The 14,391-nt window shown below is 56.8% G+C and overlaps 1 protein-coding gene across 3 annotated transcripts; it reads right to left on the bottom strand.

Annotated features, from left to right (window-relative positions):
• Positions 1-2,819: 2,819 nt before the first annotated feature.
• On the bottom strand, positions 2,820-3,760 carry HES4 (hes family bHLH transcription factor 4; the record flags this gene model as incomplete). Of its 3 annotated transcripts, XM_079698266.1 has the most annotated exons (4): positions 2,820-3,205; positions 3,294-3,381; positions 3,470-3,565; positions 3,653-3,760. In XM_079698266.1, 4 exons carry the CDS (start codon positions 3,758-3,760, stop codon positions 2,820-2,822), a joined length of 678 nt encoding a protein of 225 aa, XP_079554392.1. The 3 variants fall into 3 exon arrangements, with proteins under 3 accessions (XP_079554392.1, XP_079554393.1, XP_079554391.1); XM_079698267.1 differs by lacking the exon at positions 3,470-3,565; XM_079698265.1 differs by having other exon boundaries at positions 3,470-3,760.
• Between the last annotated feature and the right edge of the window lie 10,631 nt (positions 3,761-14,391).

Here is a 14,391-nt window from a genome sequence, read left to right on the forward strand (position 1 = left end):
ACCCCAAATTCCCAAGTGACTGGAGTTTCATGGGCCTGGCCAGGCCGACTTCTGTCACCATGAGGACTAATTGTTTCTCCAGATTTCAAACACCTATGACTTGCTGTCATTGTCTGGTCCCCAAGCCCTGACACCACAGGCAAGACAGAGGGGCCCAGCGTCACAGGGCTCCACAGGGATGAGACACCCACAGAGCCAGGCAGATCACCTGATCTTGCACATGAATTCAGCAAACATTTATTGACCCTTGGTCCCTGCCAGGAACTGGGCTGGAAGGAGGCCACAGATGAATGAGGCTCCATCCGCCAGTGGAGGAGAAATGATCAGCAGGCCTTCTGGCCACACCCTCCCCCCAGGAGGAGGAAGTTCTGATTCCTCCCACCCACCCCCCAACACAGCCACCGGAGAAGATGCTTCCTCCATTATTCTGCAGGAAAGGTCTGCAAGACAAAAGCCAAGCCAAAGGGGTGGAGGGGGACAGAGGGACTACCCAGAGCCCCTCTGAGGCATGGGAGGGGGCGGAGGAGGGGGGAGGGGGCAGTAGGAAGAGCCCCTGGTGTGAGGGGGAGACCCCTGCCCAGCTCTCCGCGGATGGCGCAGGTGTCCAGGCTGAGTGGGGAGAGGGGTGTGGCCTCCTCCCACAGACGAGGATACTGCGGAGGGGCGGCCTGGGGAGGGGCCCAGCCTCAGCCCCCGCTGTGCTCCCTCACACCCCCCTAATCTAACCAAGAGCGACACCCTCTGCAAACCTCCTGGCTCCTCCTTCATCCAAGCTAATTAACGAGGTGTGTAAGGCCTGAGCCCGACCTGAGCGTCTTCCTGTTCCAAGCAGGTGCTGGGGACAGGAGTGAGTGACACAGACACGGCCCTGGCCTCCAGAGCCCTCGGAGCCTGGGGTGACTGCCTCAGGTGGGAAAGTGGGGAGAGAATGGGGCGGGGGGGGGAGTACAAAGGGATGGAGACGGGAGGAGCTTGCCTGTGTGAGGAACAGTGTGGTTCCCTCTGAGCCTGAGAGGTCCCTGGGGGGCTACCAGGGTGCTCGGTGCAAAGATCCCTTTGGCAATAGCGTCTTGAGAACAGATGACCAGGAACAGGAAGTAAGGAGGTAAGGGAGGGGGCAAGGCCCAGGGACGGAGTTGGGGGGGGCTCTGGTCTGGTGCTGTCACCACCCTCTCCCTGGAGAAGGGAGAGTGTGATGACCCAAGTTCCAGGTGACCTTCCCGGGCAGCCCTTCTCTTTCTGGCCACCAGGTGGGGTGCTCCCCCTACCCACGGACCCACCCACCCAGCTTCATATCCCAAAGCCCCCGGCCCTCTCCTCCTGCACTGAGGCCCTCCCTGAGCAGTTCCCCTCCCCGAGCCAAGCTGAACTTCTGGCTTCTGAAATGGACCCTCTACAATTCTCCTGCTGGGAGGGCCTCCCAGGCTGGTCAGCAGCAACTCCCCCACAGTCCTGCTGGTGACCCGGCTCTCCCAGCCTCCCCAGGGCCTGTGTGCAGAGGGTGCGGCACCTGGCCTGCATGGCTGCAACCGGCCAGGACCACTGGCCTGGGCCCTGGACACTCAGGGAGATGGGCCAGGCAGCTAGAGGTCGGGGAGGAACTGGCTTGGTGGGACGTGGCAGGCCCTGCCGGGTGTGCACGGCTGAGTCCGGGAGGGCAGGTGAACCCTGCGCACGACCCGGACACGGGAGCTGATGGGGCCACTGGAGGAGGGCAGGCCAGCCCCGGCAGTGATTCACCCTCTCCTCCGTGATGGTCCCTGGCCAGGCAGGCGGCCGGCAACCATCAGGTGAACTTGGCTGTGGGTGGGAAACAGATCTAGCCTCAGGAGGGCTCAGGATGAGACACTGCACTCCCAGCTGCGTGCCTTGGACCACCCCTCACCGCACCTGGAGCACAGCCCCCAGCAGCAGCCTGGGGAGGCCTGGGACCACAGGACAGCGACTCCTGGGGTGGGGGGGTGGGGGGCCATGCCCAACGCCGCCTAGGATCGCTGTATTGTAGGGTGAACACACAGCCGGTGCTCAGGACGGATGCGTAGGCCGGACCAACGCCAGTTCCTTCGTACTGTAGGGGGACCTCCCTTCTCAGGGCAGGATGGGGCACACAGCAGGGCTGGACTCTGGCAGGAGAAGAGCCCCAGCACTAAGTGCCCTTTGTCGGGCTGGCCCCCGTTCCCTGCCGCTGGGACTCAGATGCCCTCTCCTGCTGGCACCCCTCTCCTGGGCAGACAGTGGCCTGGGGCAGGCTTGACGCATGGGTGGGCACAAGCAGTTTTGCGGTCAGCCACAAGAAGGCAGGAGGTGGAACAGGCCAGAACCGAAGCTTCAGGGACAGTCAGGCCTCACCACAGCTCAGCACCAAGACAACAGTGTGAAAATACATGTCTCCACCTTCCAGGGTCCTCGAGAGTGAGAGTGGGAAAGAACATGCCCAGTGAAGCTGCAGGACCGCTTCCCGGCACTGGGAGACATTCTGGAAAAAGTGATGACTGTCACCGTCCTGCCTGAGCTTCCCGAGGGACCTCTCACACACACCCTCCCCCCCAACCTCTTCAAGGCGGGTCGCGGCTCCAGCGCAGTTAGATACAGGCAAACGCAAGGCCGGCCGAACCTCCGCGCCGGGCACTTGCGGGCCCAGGTGGGAGCAGAACCCCCGCGGCCCGCTCTGCCTGCTCGCGCGAAGACATCAGCCGACCCCGCTGCCGGGCCTCTGCCGGACTGGACCCTTCACGAAGACGACAAAACAAAGCTCCCGACGCGGTCTCTGGAAATAAATATTTTCTGACACAGTCTCAGCGGGCTCTGGGGCCGCGACCTCACCGCAGCCACGGCCTCCAGGGTGCGCCCCGGCCCTGAGCCGCGGCCCCGGGGGCGGCGAGGGGCGCCCCCGTCCGGCCCGGCAGGAAGGGCGGCGCCAAGACCGCCCCGGAGCGCGGCAAGGGGCAGGGGCCGTCGAAGGCCGGCGGCGGCGGGCGGCCCGCGTACACCGCGGGCGCCAGAACTTCGGCGGCGGGGGCCGGTGGAAGCGGGCGGCGCGAGGGCCCCAGCCGGGCCAGGCAGGTCGCCAGATGGCCGAGCAGGCGGGACCGCACGTCGGCCGGGACGCCCTCGCAGCCGGCCAGGAAGCGATTCACCTCGGCCAGACACTCGTGGAAGCCGGCGCGGTACTTGCCCAGGACTGCCGGGTCGGCGCGGAGGGCGGCTGCGGGGGCGGCAGGGGACAGGCGGTCGGGGCCTGCGGTGGCGGCGGCTCCGGCCCCAGAGCCCTCGCCGCCGCCGCCCGCGCTCACCTGTCACCTGCACGCGCCGCAGGCTCTGCAGGTGCTTCACGGTCAGCTCCAGGATGTCCGCCTTCTCCAGCTTCGAGCGGCGGGAGCTCTGGGGGCGGGGCCGGTGTGGGCGGCTGGCAGCCCAGGAGCGCCGGGATTCCAGGCTCCCCGATCTCGCCCTCCCGCCCCCGACTCACCTCTTTCCTGAGGGCGTCCAGGAGGAGGCTCTGGAGCTGAGCGAGGCTCTCGTTGATGCGCGCTCGGCGCCGCTTCTCCATGACGGGCTTGGAGGACTGCGGGGCCGGCAGCGGCTGAGTCCCGCGGGCGTCAGCTCCCCTCTCCCCCCCGCTCCTGCCAACCGCGTCCGGCCGGGTCCCCACCTTCCGGTGCTCGGCCGCACTCCGGGGCTGGTCCGGGGTCCGGCGGGCACCGGCCGGCGCTCCCGCCGGCGGCGAGGCCCTCAGCTTCCCCGCGGTGTCGGCAGGCATGGTGCGCCCCCGCGCCGCGCGGGGCCGAGGGCGGGCCGGACGCGTGGCTTCCCGAGCCCCTCTCCCGCGGGTTCCAGGCTCCGGGACCGAGCGCGCGCAGCCAACCGCCTGGCTATTTAAGGAAGCGCCGCCGCGGGGCGTGTGAATCCGGCTCCGCGTTCTTTCCCACACTCGCGCCAGCCAATGAGCCGCCGGCGCCGGGCAGCCCGCCCCCGGCCGCAGCCCCCGCCGGCTGTCAGTCACGCGTCCGCTCCCGGCCCACCGACCCCGCGGGCGACAAAGGCGAGCCGGGGCACCCCGCCCGCGCCCGCCTCTGGCCACGCCGGGCCGAGGCGGGAAAGTCGCCGCGCCCGCTCCCCCGTTCCGAGCGGTGCGCCGGGAGGGGACCTCTCCGGGAGGGCGGAGGCGCGAGGCTCACCTTCAGAGCGAGCGGGGGCCGCGGGAAATCTGAAAGGAAAACTCGCGAGGGGAACCGGGAGGCGCCCCCGAGGGGCCGGCGAGCCTCGGCCCACGCGCCTCTGCTCTCCGCGGACCCAGCCGGGCCCTCGGGCCTCCGCGCGGCCTGCGAATCTGACCCCCGCCGGCTGCAGCACCTGCACGAGGCCCGTGACACAGTGGACGTGGAACACCAGCCGCTGGGCAGGAGAGAGGCTGGCTGGCCAAGGTCGTAGACAGGCAGAGTGGTATCACGGGACCAGTGAAGGTGATGCCACAAGGCGGGCGGAGTGACGTCATCAGCCAGGCAGGATGACGTCATGGAACAGAATGTAAGGCTGTCACTGGTCAGGCTGGTGACGTCTCAGGGTTAAGGTCGACGATGACACAAGCCAGATGGGGTGATGTCATGGTCGCTGGTGATGTCACTCTCTTCCAGATTACCCAACAGTGAGCCAAGCACCAGCAAAGTAGGGCTCACAAAAAATGAGGGACACTTGTTAAAATTTTGTTTGTTAATTCAAAGCGGCACTGTGGGGAAAAAAGAGTGCTAAGCTTATTTTCGCGTTTGATGTTTTCGTTCTGAATTCCCTTGCGCCGGCACTCTGGTCTTTTGAGTACTGAGGGTTCCAGCCCACTGTGGCCTGGCGGCCGTCTCGTGGGCATCGCACAGATGTCTCCTGAGGCCCACGGTAGACCCGGCCTGCCCTTGGGGCTGAGGAAGCGTCTCCCGGGCTCTAATCCGACGCGGGGGGCGACGGCAAACCAGCAAAGTCATGTCGCAGTTGCCAGAGACAAAAAGAAATGGGTAGGTTGCTGGGTGAGAGGAAAGCCCTCTCTCGACTGGGTGGTCCGGACGGCTTCTTTGGGTGGGTTCCAGGAAAGGAGGCAGACCTGCAAGGCCCGGGAGGAAGTGGCGATGCCCGGGGTGGGAAGGGACCGCAGGCCCGAGGGGGGAGGGGCAGGGGCAGGTGGGCAAGGGGCTGGGAGAGTCGTGCTGGGCTCTTCGGAGCAGCGGAGTGGGCCGACTGGCAGCTCGGAAGGGTCACCTCGGTGCTAGGCGTACCCAGTGGGTGGGGTCTCCGGCTGGCCCCTTACCCAACACCAGTTCCCGGGGTCCCAGCCCGGGGTCACGGTGTAGACGCCTTTTCTCCTTTCTGAGGCCAACCTAGTCTGGCCCTAGCCTCGCCCTCTGGAACACCCCCCATCCCACCCCCGGCGCGAAACCGACCTCTCAGCGGTCTGCGGGGGCGCCCGGGGCGGGGCGGGAGGCGGCTACACTGGGTGTGTCTGTGGGCTGTCGCCCCCGAGGCCAGGCCCCAGAGGCGCAGCCCCAGAGGAGCGTGCGGGGCGGGGAGCGTTGGGAAGCCGCGGGCATCGGGCAGGAGCGGGCCGTGGGGACCCACCCAGCGCAGAAAGCCCTGGGAGCACTGACTGCCCCGGCGCTGGGGTGGCTGGGACCAGCCCTGCGGTGGATGAGGCCGCGGGGGTCGCGGAGTCCCCACCCCGCCCCCACCCCCGCCGGCGGACTGCGCGCAGGAGAGAAAGCTCGCGAGTGCCCCGCTGGGAAGCGTCGGTGGAACCCCAGGCCGGCAGGCGGGGCGCTGGGACCCGGTCTGGGTGGGCTCAGCCCCCCGCCCCCAGGAGACCACACAGGCAGGGGGTTCAGACCGCAAGGAGAGGCTCGAGGAGCCACGTTTGACCATTCTTTACCTGCTAGTGGTTAGACGGGTTCGCTTACCCTCCGGTACCTGTTTCCTCACCTGTAAAATGGGCCATCTTTTCATTTATCCCTGGGTTGTTGGGAAGATAAATGAGCTCCTATTCTGAAAACACGCAGCACGTGTCAGCTTCAGTTGTTACTGCCTGGGGGAAGGAAGCAGACGCGGGCAGGGAGGAGCCGCCTGGACTCACCTCGGCCATGTGCCCCTGTGCACCCTCTGCCCTCTGAGACGCCCCCTCCCCACCCAGGGTCTCCAGGGGCCTGTGTCTTGGCCTCCCAGCCCCAGCCCCGGCAAGGAGCCTTCACTAGCCCAGAGCAAAGTGAGTTTCCCTGGGTTGTCACCCACACCGTCTGTGTGGTCGTGTCTCTGGGCCCTCGTACCTCTGGCCCTCCCCCCACCCCGCCTTTTACATCTGGGCTTGATCTCTGGTAGGGCGGCCGGGTCTCCTGGGGGTCGTAGGGGCTCCCTTGCTCTGAGCAAGGAGGGAGAGTCCTGGGCTGCAGTTGGGAAGTAGTGCTGAGGAATACTGACGTGGAATATTGCATTTTCCAAAGATGGCTACAACAACATCTCCCACTCCAAATGCCCTTATGGTGCACCTTGGTGAGATTTTGTGATGACATCGACCAGCAAAGACAGGGGCAGGGGTGAGATGTGAATTCTGAGGCTGGACCTTAAAAATGCCACACACGTTCACCTTGCTGTCTTGGGAAACCCACTCTTGGAACCCATTTGCCCATCTGTGAGGAAGCCCAAACTGGCCCCATGGAGAGGCCCCAAGGAGAGGCCATTGAGCCAGGAGCCCAGAAATCTCAGCTGCTGGACAGGTGATCCCAACCTGCTGCTTCAGAGCCCCCACCTCACGCCTTCCCAGCTGCTCCTGGGTGCTTTGTTCCAATTCTTGATTCACAGAATAGGACAGTTGTTACTGTGACCTTTGGGGGTCATTTGTTACACAACAGTAGTAGCTGGAATAAGGCCCAAGCCCTGGATCTGGCCCTCCCCCCTCCCCCCTCCCCACCCCACTCCCCATCCTGTTCCTTCCTTTCTCTGGCAGGAATAGGGGCGCAGGAGCTTGCAGCCCTGGCTGTCCATCTGACGAGTTTGAGTTGATTTTTGCAAGCCATCAAAGGCCAACTAGCTGTCCTCCTAGATCCAGGCTTGAGTGGGCCAAGCCCCACTTGGCTGGTGGTCCCAGGGGCATCTCCAGGGCCCACTGTTGGCCACCGGGTATGGGGAGCAGGGGACTGAGGCAGGAAAGTCAGTGGGGGAGTCTGTGTGGAAAGACGGGTGTATTTTCCAGGCCAGACACTGGGCTCCAGCCTTGGGTTGGGGGGGGAGGGATGGTCCTCTGCCGACCGTGACAGCGTTCCACACAACAGCATTCAGACAGTGTCCCTTGGGGGTCTGCCACGTGCGATCTGTGAACACGTCCCTCCCAACCGCCAACGTGGGGGCGGCACCTGCATTCCCACTCTGCCCCTCAGCATTCCACAGGCATATGAGCCCCAGAACATCAGAGACATCACAGACCAGCCCCTCCGGCACCCCCTACCCTCCTGTTCCTTCCTCTTCTGCCAAGAGGCAGCGGCCTGTGGACTCAGGCAGCCAGGACCAGAGTTGCCAAGTAAGCAGGCTAGAACCGTTGCAGGTCCTCTCCTGCAGCATGGGAGTTGGTCGCTGGGATGATAAAGTGGCAGAGGCCAGGGCTGGAGGAATCCAGCCTTCAGGCTAGAGATGAGGGAAGCAGATACCCAGGACCCAGGCAGAGGCCAGGAGCACCAGGATGCCGACAACGAGGCTTGAGGTTCAAGGGCAGTCCCCACCCCTGTGACTGAGGGGGCGTCTTCCACCCTTACAGGTCATGAGACCAACATACCTTCCCTCGGCCACCTGATGCCAGGTAGTGGGAGCATCCTCCCAACACCTGATGCATGACGGTACCTTCCCCGTGATCTGGGCACTGTCAACATCTTTCTGCTGAATTGGGCGTTGACACCTCTCCACATCTGGGGAGCCATGTCCCCCAACTTCTGGGTGGTGACAGAATCTCCTTCCAACCCCTATCTGCCTGGCACGCTGCCTCCCTGTGGGCCCCCGTGGGTGCTGCTTTTCTGTCCACTGTCCTTGGGCCACCGCTCTGCGGGAGAGGTGAGCTTCCCTGTCCCTCCTGCTTGGCGCGTCCAGACCGGTGTCTTCTTCACCAAAAAAGCCCCAGCTTTGAAAGCTCAGCTTATTAACAGACCACCCCTTGCTTAACAGACCACACAGACTACAGTCGACCGCAACCGTGGAGTCGACCCCGCCCTTCCTGAAGGGTTTACTCCTGGTTCCCTGTCACTTTCTCCAGACACTCTTGTCACAGTTCTTCGTGATTTCAAAATCCATACGGATGATCCTCCAACCTTCTGGACTTCCTCGCCTCCATGGGGTGTCCTGGTGTAGTGTCAATAACTAAGCTCCGGATGCCAGGTGCTGGGCGTTGACTGTAGCTCTCAGTTTCCCACCCACCCTGGAGGCCCCACCCACCGGAAGCCCCACCCACAGGGGCACAGGTCGGGGCTGGAGCCTGAGGCGGAAGGTTCAGCGCCCTTCGGCCGCTGTTCTAACAGCGTCGGCTGGGGTCCTGCCTCCTTCCTCCACATCCCCAGCCCTTTCTCTCAGGTCCTGTCTCCCGCCCCTCGTGACTCAGCAGGGCCCCAGCTTCTCCTCGTGCCTTTCAGTCCTCTGGTACTTGGGGAAGAAGTCTTCACACTAAGTTTTCTGTCCAGACAGCTGGAGAGGTCTCTGCCCGGTGAGGGAGCCTGACTGAGGCTCCAGCCTCCTCTGCATCTGAGCCTCTCCGAGTTCTCAGACGAACATTCTGCCAGCATCCTTGACCCTTGGAGTCCACTCCCAATGCTTCCCCATCAGGTCCCACAGCAGCTGTCTCCCTGATGTGTCCGAACACCCACTTCTGACCTCTTGCTCTCTCACCACCGGCTGCAAGCCTCCACCACCTTCGGCCTGGATTTTTGCAGAAGCTCTTTGCCACGGCAAGGAGGCCAGTGTTGGAGCCAAGCGCTTGGTGGGGGGAGGCAGGCAGGAGAGGAGATGAGAGGCCCAGCAGAGTCGCCAGACGAAGCCTAAGCTCCTCTGGTCACTCCGAGGGTGATGGGAAGCCATGGGAAAGAAGGTTGTGTGTAGGTCACTCGGGTAATGGGCCAACAACAAATTATGGGGGGCAGAATAGAAGCACGACCTCGGGGATGTATCCGCAGTAGCCTGGGCGAGAAGGGAATGTGCCCTGGATCAGGGTGCACGGGTGTGCGTGGTGAGGACTGCGAACTTCTTGGGAGGGTTTTTTGTTGTTACTGCTGCTGTTAGATCATTGAAGGGCTTAAAAATAAAAGCAAGTGTGTTAAAAAAATAATAAAAAATTAAAAAAAATTATTTTAAAAAGCAAGCGGGGCTTCCCTGGTGGCGCAGTGGTTAAGAGTCCGCCTGCCAATGCAGGGGACACGGGTTTGTGTCCCGGTCCGGGAGGATCCCACATGCCGCAGAGCGGCTGGGCCCGTGAGCCATGGCTGCTGAGCCTGTGCGTCCGGAGCCTGTGCTCCGCAACGGGAGAGACCACAACAGTGAGAGGCCCATGCACCGCAAAAAAAAAAAAAAAAAAAAAGCAAGCGTGTTAAACATGATATAGATACTGTCTTAAAGGTTTAAGGAAGTTTAAGTTAGTTTATAAATGAAACCAAATATTAACCAAAGACCCCTTTATAAGTGGCTGTTGTAATTTCATAAATAGGATATTCAGGCAGGTTTGTGACTAGAACTTATATATTTTGTGGTCATGTTATTAGGTGCATACAAATTTAAAATCTTTTTTTTTTTTTTTACCAGTGAACTCAACCTTTTATTGCTATGCAACCTTCTGTATCTAATAATGCTTTGACTATAAGATTTCTTTGTTAATCTGTTAATAAAATTGTTAATGTAGCCACATTGGCTTCCTTTTAGTTAACATTTACCTGGTAGGTTTATTTTCATCCTTTTACTTTCAGTTTCCCATATCCTTATATTTCAGATGATTCGTGTCTTCTGTAAGCCACATAAAATCAGATTATTTTTAACCAGGCTGACAACCCTGGTCATTTTTTTTTTTTTTGCGATATGCAGGCCTCTCACTGTTATGGCCTCTCCCGTTGCGGAGCACAGGCTCCAGATGCGCAGGCTCAGTGGCCATGGCTCACGGGCCCAGCCACTCCGCGGCATGTGGGATCTTCCTGTACCGGGGCACGAACCCATGTCCCCTACATCAACAGGTGGACTTTCAACCACTGCGCCACCAGGAAAGCCCCAACCCTGGTCATTTAGTCCCCCTGGATTTCAGACCTCTGCTCTGTAGAACTGTGAGGGAATAAATTTCTGTTGTTTTAAGCCACCAGTTTGTGGTGACTTAAAAGCCACCAAGACACAGAGACACGTGCTTCCAGGTGCTATCACTTTGCCTGCCTAAAGCCTTTGTGTTTAGTTTCTCTTGTCAAAAGCAGGTGACATTCAATGAGGTAACTAAAAGAAAATAAAGATTCTATTACTGTATGTCAGTATTAAGAAAGCAGGAGACATATATGCCATGTTTTTGTTTTCTCTTTTTAAATTTAAAAAATTTTTTAATTTTTAATTTCTTTTTTAAAAATTTTGTTGTATCTTTGCCATGTTTAATAATGGTCATCTGGGGACTTCTCTGGTGGTCCAGTGGTTAAGACTCCTAGCTCCCAATGCAGGGAACATGGGTTCGATCCCTGGTCAGGAAACTAAGATCCCGCATGCTACACAGCACGGCCAAAAACAAAAACAAGAACAAAATAATGGTCATCTGAAGGAGATTGAGAGAGTTTCACATTCTGTATTCTTTGTTATGCTTCTGGTTTTCTTTTTATAATACTAATATTATTTATGCAAGGAATAAGTCAAGATAGAAACTTAAAATAATATAAAGAAACAATTTTTTAAACTGTTTTGTGCATGTTAACAACTTTGGTGCCATATGAGATTATTTTGGGGGAGGGGAGGTGGAATGATCAATTCATATGCAAAACAATTTGCTTTTCTTTCCAGTCTTTTACTTATTTATTTAAAAATTTATTTATTTGATTTTTAATGTATTTAAAAGTATTTATTTTTAGGTATTTATTTTTATTTTATTTATTTATTTACTTACTTACTTATTTATTTTTGCTGTGCCATGCAGCATGTGACATCTTAATTCCCTGACCAGGGACTGAACCCATGCCCCCTGCAGTGGAAGCCTGAAGTACTAACCAGTGGACCACCAGGGAATTCCCTAAGTATTTAGTTTTACTTTTAGCTAACATATGCCTGTGATGTGCTGTTTGTGATAGTAAAAACTTGGGAATAACCTACATATTCAACAATATGGAACTGGTTAACTAAATTACACTCTATTCTATAATGGACTCATTATACTATGGGTAACATATGCAGCCATGAAAACAACTTGCATAAAAGTATCTATTTATATGGAAAAATGTTTGTGATATACTTGTGAATGAAGCAGTTTACAAAATGGTGAGAGTAGCATGAGGGCTTCTTCTTTTTCAGTTTTCTTTTTTATTGAGGTGAAGTTCACTTAACATAAACTTAACCATTTTAAGGTATATAATTCCATGGCATTTAGTATATTTAGTACAACCATCACCTCTATCTAGTTCCAAAGCATTTTATCATTCCCAAAGGAGGCCGTGTCTCCATGAAGCAGTCACACTCCCCATGCCCCGTGCCCCCCAGCCCCTGGCAATCACTAATCTATTTTCAGTCTCTATGGACTTGCCTATTGTGGACATTTCTTTTTTTCTTTTTTTCTTTTTTTTTTGCAATACGTGGGCCTCTCACTGTTGTGGCCTCTCCCGTTGCGGAGCACAGGCTCCGGACGCACAGGCTCAGCAGCCATGGCTCACGGGCCTAACTGCTCTGCGGCATGTGGGATCTTCCCGGACTGAGGCACGAACCCGTGTCCCCTGCATCGGCAGGCAGACTCTCAACCACTGCACCACCAGGGAAGCCCTAATTATTTTCTTCTTTAACTTTTTTTTGGCTGCGTTGGGTCATTGTTGCTACGCGCAGGCTTTCTCTCTAGTTGCGGCGAGCGGGGACTACTCTTTGTTGCAGTGTGTGGGCTCCTCATTGTGGTGGCTTCTCTTGTTGCAAAGCACAGGCTCTAGGCACGTGGGCTCAGTAGTTGTGGCGCGCAGGCTCAGTAGTTGTGGTGCACGGGCTTAGTTACCCCTCGGCATGTGGGATCTTCCCCGGAACAGGGCTCAAACCCATGTCCCCTGCATTGGCAGGTGGGAAGTCCACCAGGGAAGTCCCTTAACCACTGCACCACCAGGGAAGTCCCTTGTGGACCTTTCGTATCAGTAGAATCACACAATATGTGACCTTTTGTGTCTGGCTTCTTTCACTGAGCACCATGTTTTCAAGGTTCATTCACATTGTAGCCTGCGTCAGTGCTTCATTGCTTTTTACGGCTGAGTAATATTCCATTACAAGGATGCCACACTTTGTCTATGCATCCACCTGCTGATGGGTTTGGTTGCTCCCCCAGTTTCTACCATTCATCTCCTGTGAATAGAGCTACTGTTAACATTTGTGTGCAAGCATTTATCTGAACACCTGTTTGCAGTTCTCTTGGGCATATCCCTAGGAGTCGAATTGCTGGGTCACGTGAAAATTCTGTTTAACCTTTTGAGGAATGACTAGACTGTTTTCCACAGTGACTGCACCATTTCACATTCCCATCAGCAATGTATGAGGGTTCCATTTTTTCTACATCTTCACCAACACTTGTTATTATTCCCTTGTTTTTTTTTTTTTTTTTGCGGTACGCGGGCCTCTCACTGCTGTGGCCTCTCCCGTTGTGGAGCACAGGCTCCAGACGCGCAGGCTCAGCGGCCATGGCTCACGGGCCTAGCCGCTCCGCAGCATGTGGGATCTTCCCAGACCGGGGCACGAACCCGTGTCCCCTGCATCAGCAGGCGGACTCTCAACCACTGCGCCACCAGGGAAGCCCATTATTCCCTTTTAAATTATTATAGTTGTGCTAACAGGTGTGACATAGTATCTCACTGTGGGTTTGTTTGTTTTTTAAATAAATTTATTTATTTATGGCTGCGTTGGGTCTTGGTTGCTACGCGCGGGCTTTCTCTAGTTGCGGCGAGCAGGGGCTGCTCTTCCTTGCAGTGCACGGACTTCTCATTGCAGTGGCTTCTCTTGTTGCGGAACATGGGCTCTAGACGCACGGGCTTCAGTAGTTGTGGCACGTGGGCTCAGCAGTTGTGGCTCACAGGCTCTAGAGTGCAGGCTCAGTAGTTGTGGCGCACGGGCTTAGTTGTTCCGCGGCATGTGGGATCTTCCCGGACCAGGGCTCGAACCCATGTCCCCTGCATTGGCAGGTGGATTCTTAACCACCGCACCACCAGGGAAGTCCCTCACTGTGGTTTTGATTTGCATTTCCCTAGTGACCAATGATGTTGACCATCTTTTCATGTGGTTGTTGGCCATTTATATATTTTATATTTTAAAATGTCTATTTAAGTCTTTTGCCCAACTTTTAATTGAGTTGTTTACCTTTTTGTCGTTGAGTTGTAAAAGTTCCTTGTATATTATGGATACTAGACCCTTATCGGACATGTGATTTGCAAATATTTTCTACCATTTTGTGTATAGTTTTTTTTTCACTTTGTCAATAGTGTCCAGGAGTTCATTTTTGTAGAAAATAAGATACATCTCTTTCATTGAAACAATCAGAACAGGGACTTCATTGGTGGCGCAGTGGTTAAGAATCCGCCCGTCAATGCAGGGGACGCGGGTTCAACCCCTGGTCCGGGAAGATCCCACGTGCTGCGGAGCAACTAAGCCCACATGCCGCAACTACTGAAGCCCACACGCCTAGAGTCCGTGCTCCGCAACAAGAGAAGCCACTGCAATGATAAGCCTACGCACAGCAACAAAGAGTAGCCCCCGCTCGCCGCAACTAGAGAAAGCCCCACGCAGCAACGAAGACCCAAGCAGCCGTGAATTAATTGATTGATTAATTAATTAAAAAACAATCTGAACAAATATTGTCATAAACAAATGGTGGTTACCTCTGGGTAGTTTAGATTGTCACTATTTTATGTTATTTCTGAATTAACCCTGGCAATGATTTCCGAGTTTACTAATTTTGCAGATTGGTAAATGGAAAGTGAAAGTTTCCAATTGTTAGCTCATGTTATGATGTGTGTACATCTTGCAAAGGACCCGAGGTGTTGGGACATGCAGGGGGTTTCTGAACACACACCCCTGGAGGCCGGGATGCTGTCACAGTCCCCAGGCCCCGCTGGCCAGGTGGAAAGCCCCAGCTCACCCCTACCTCAGTTCCTAGTCATTGTCATTCTGTTTTGTTTCTGCTATTCACTCCAGGGCCCGCCT

This window comes from Hyperoodon ampullatus, assembly GCF_949752795.1.
Source record: "Hyperoodon ampullatus genome assembly, chromosome: 2".
In the NCBI taxonomy this organism is placed as follows: domain Eukaryota; kingdom Metazoa; phylum Chordata; class Mammalia; order Artiodactyla; family Ziphiidae; genus Hyperoodon; species Hyperoodon ampullatus.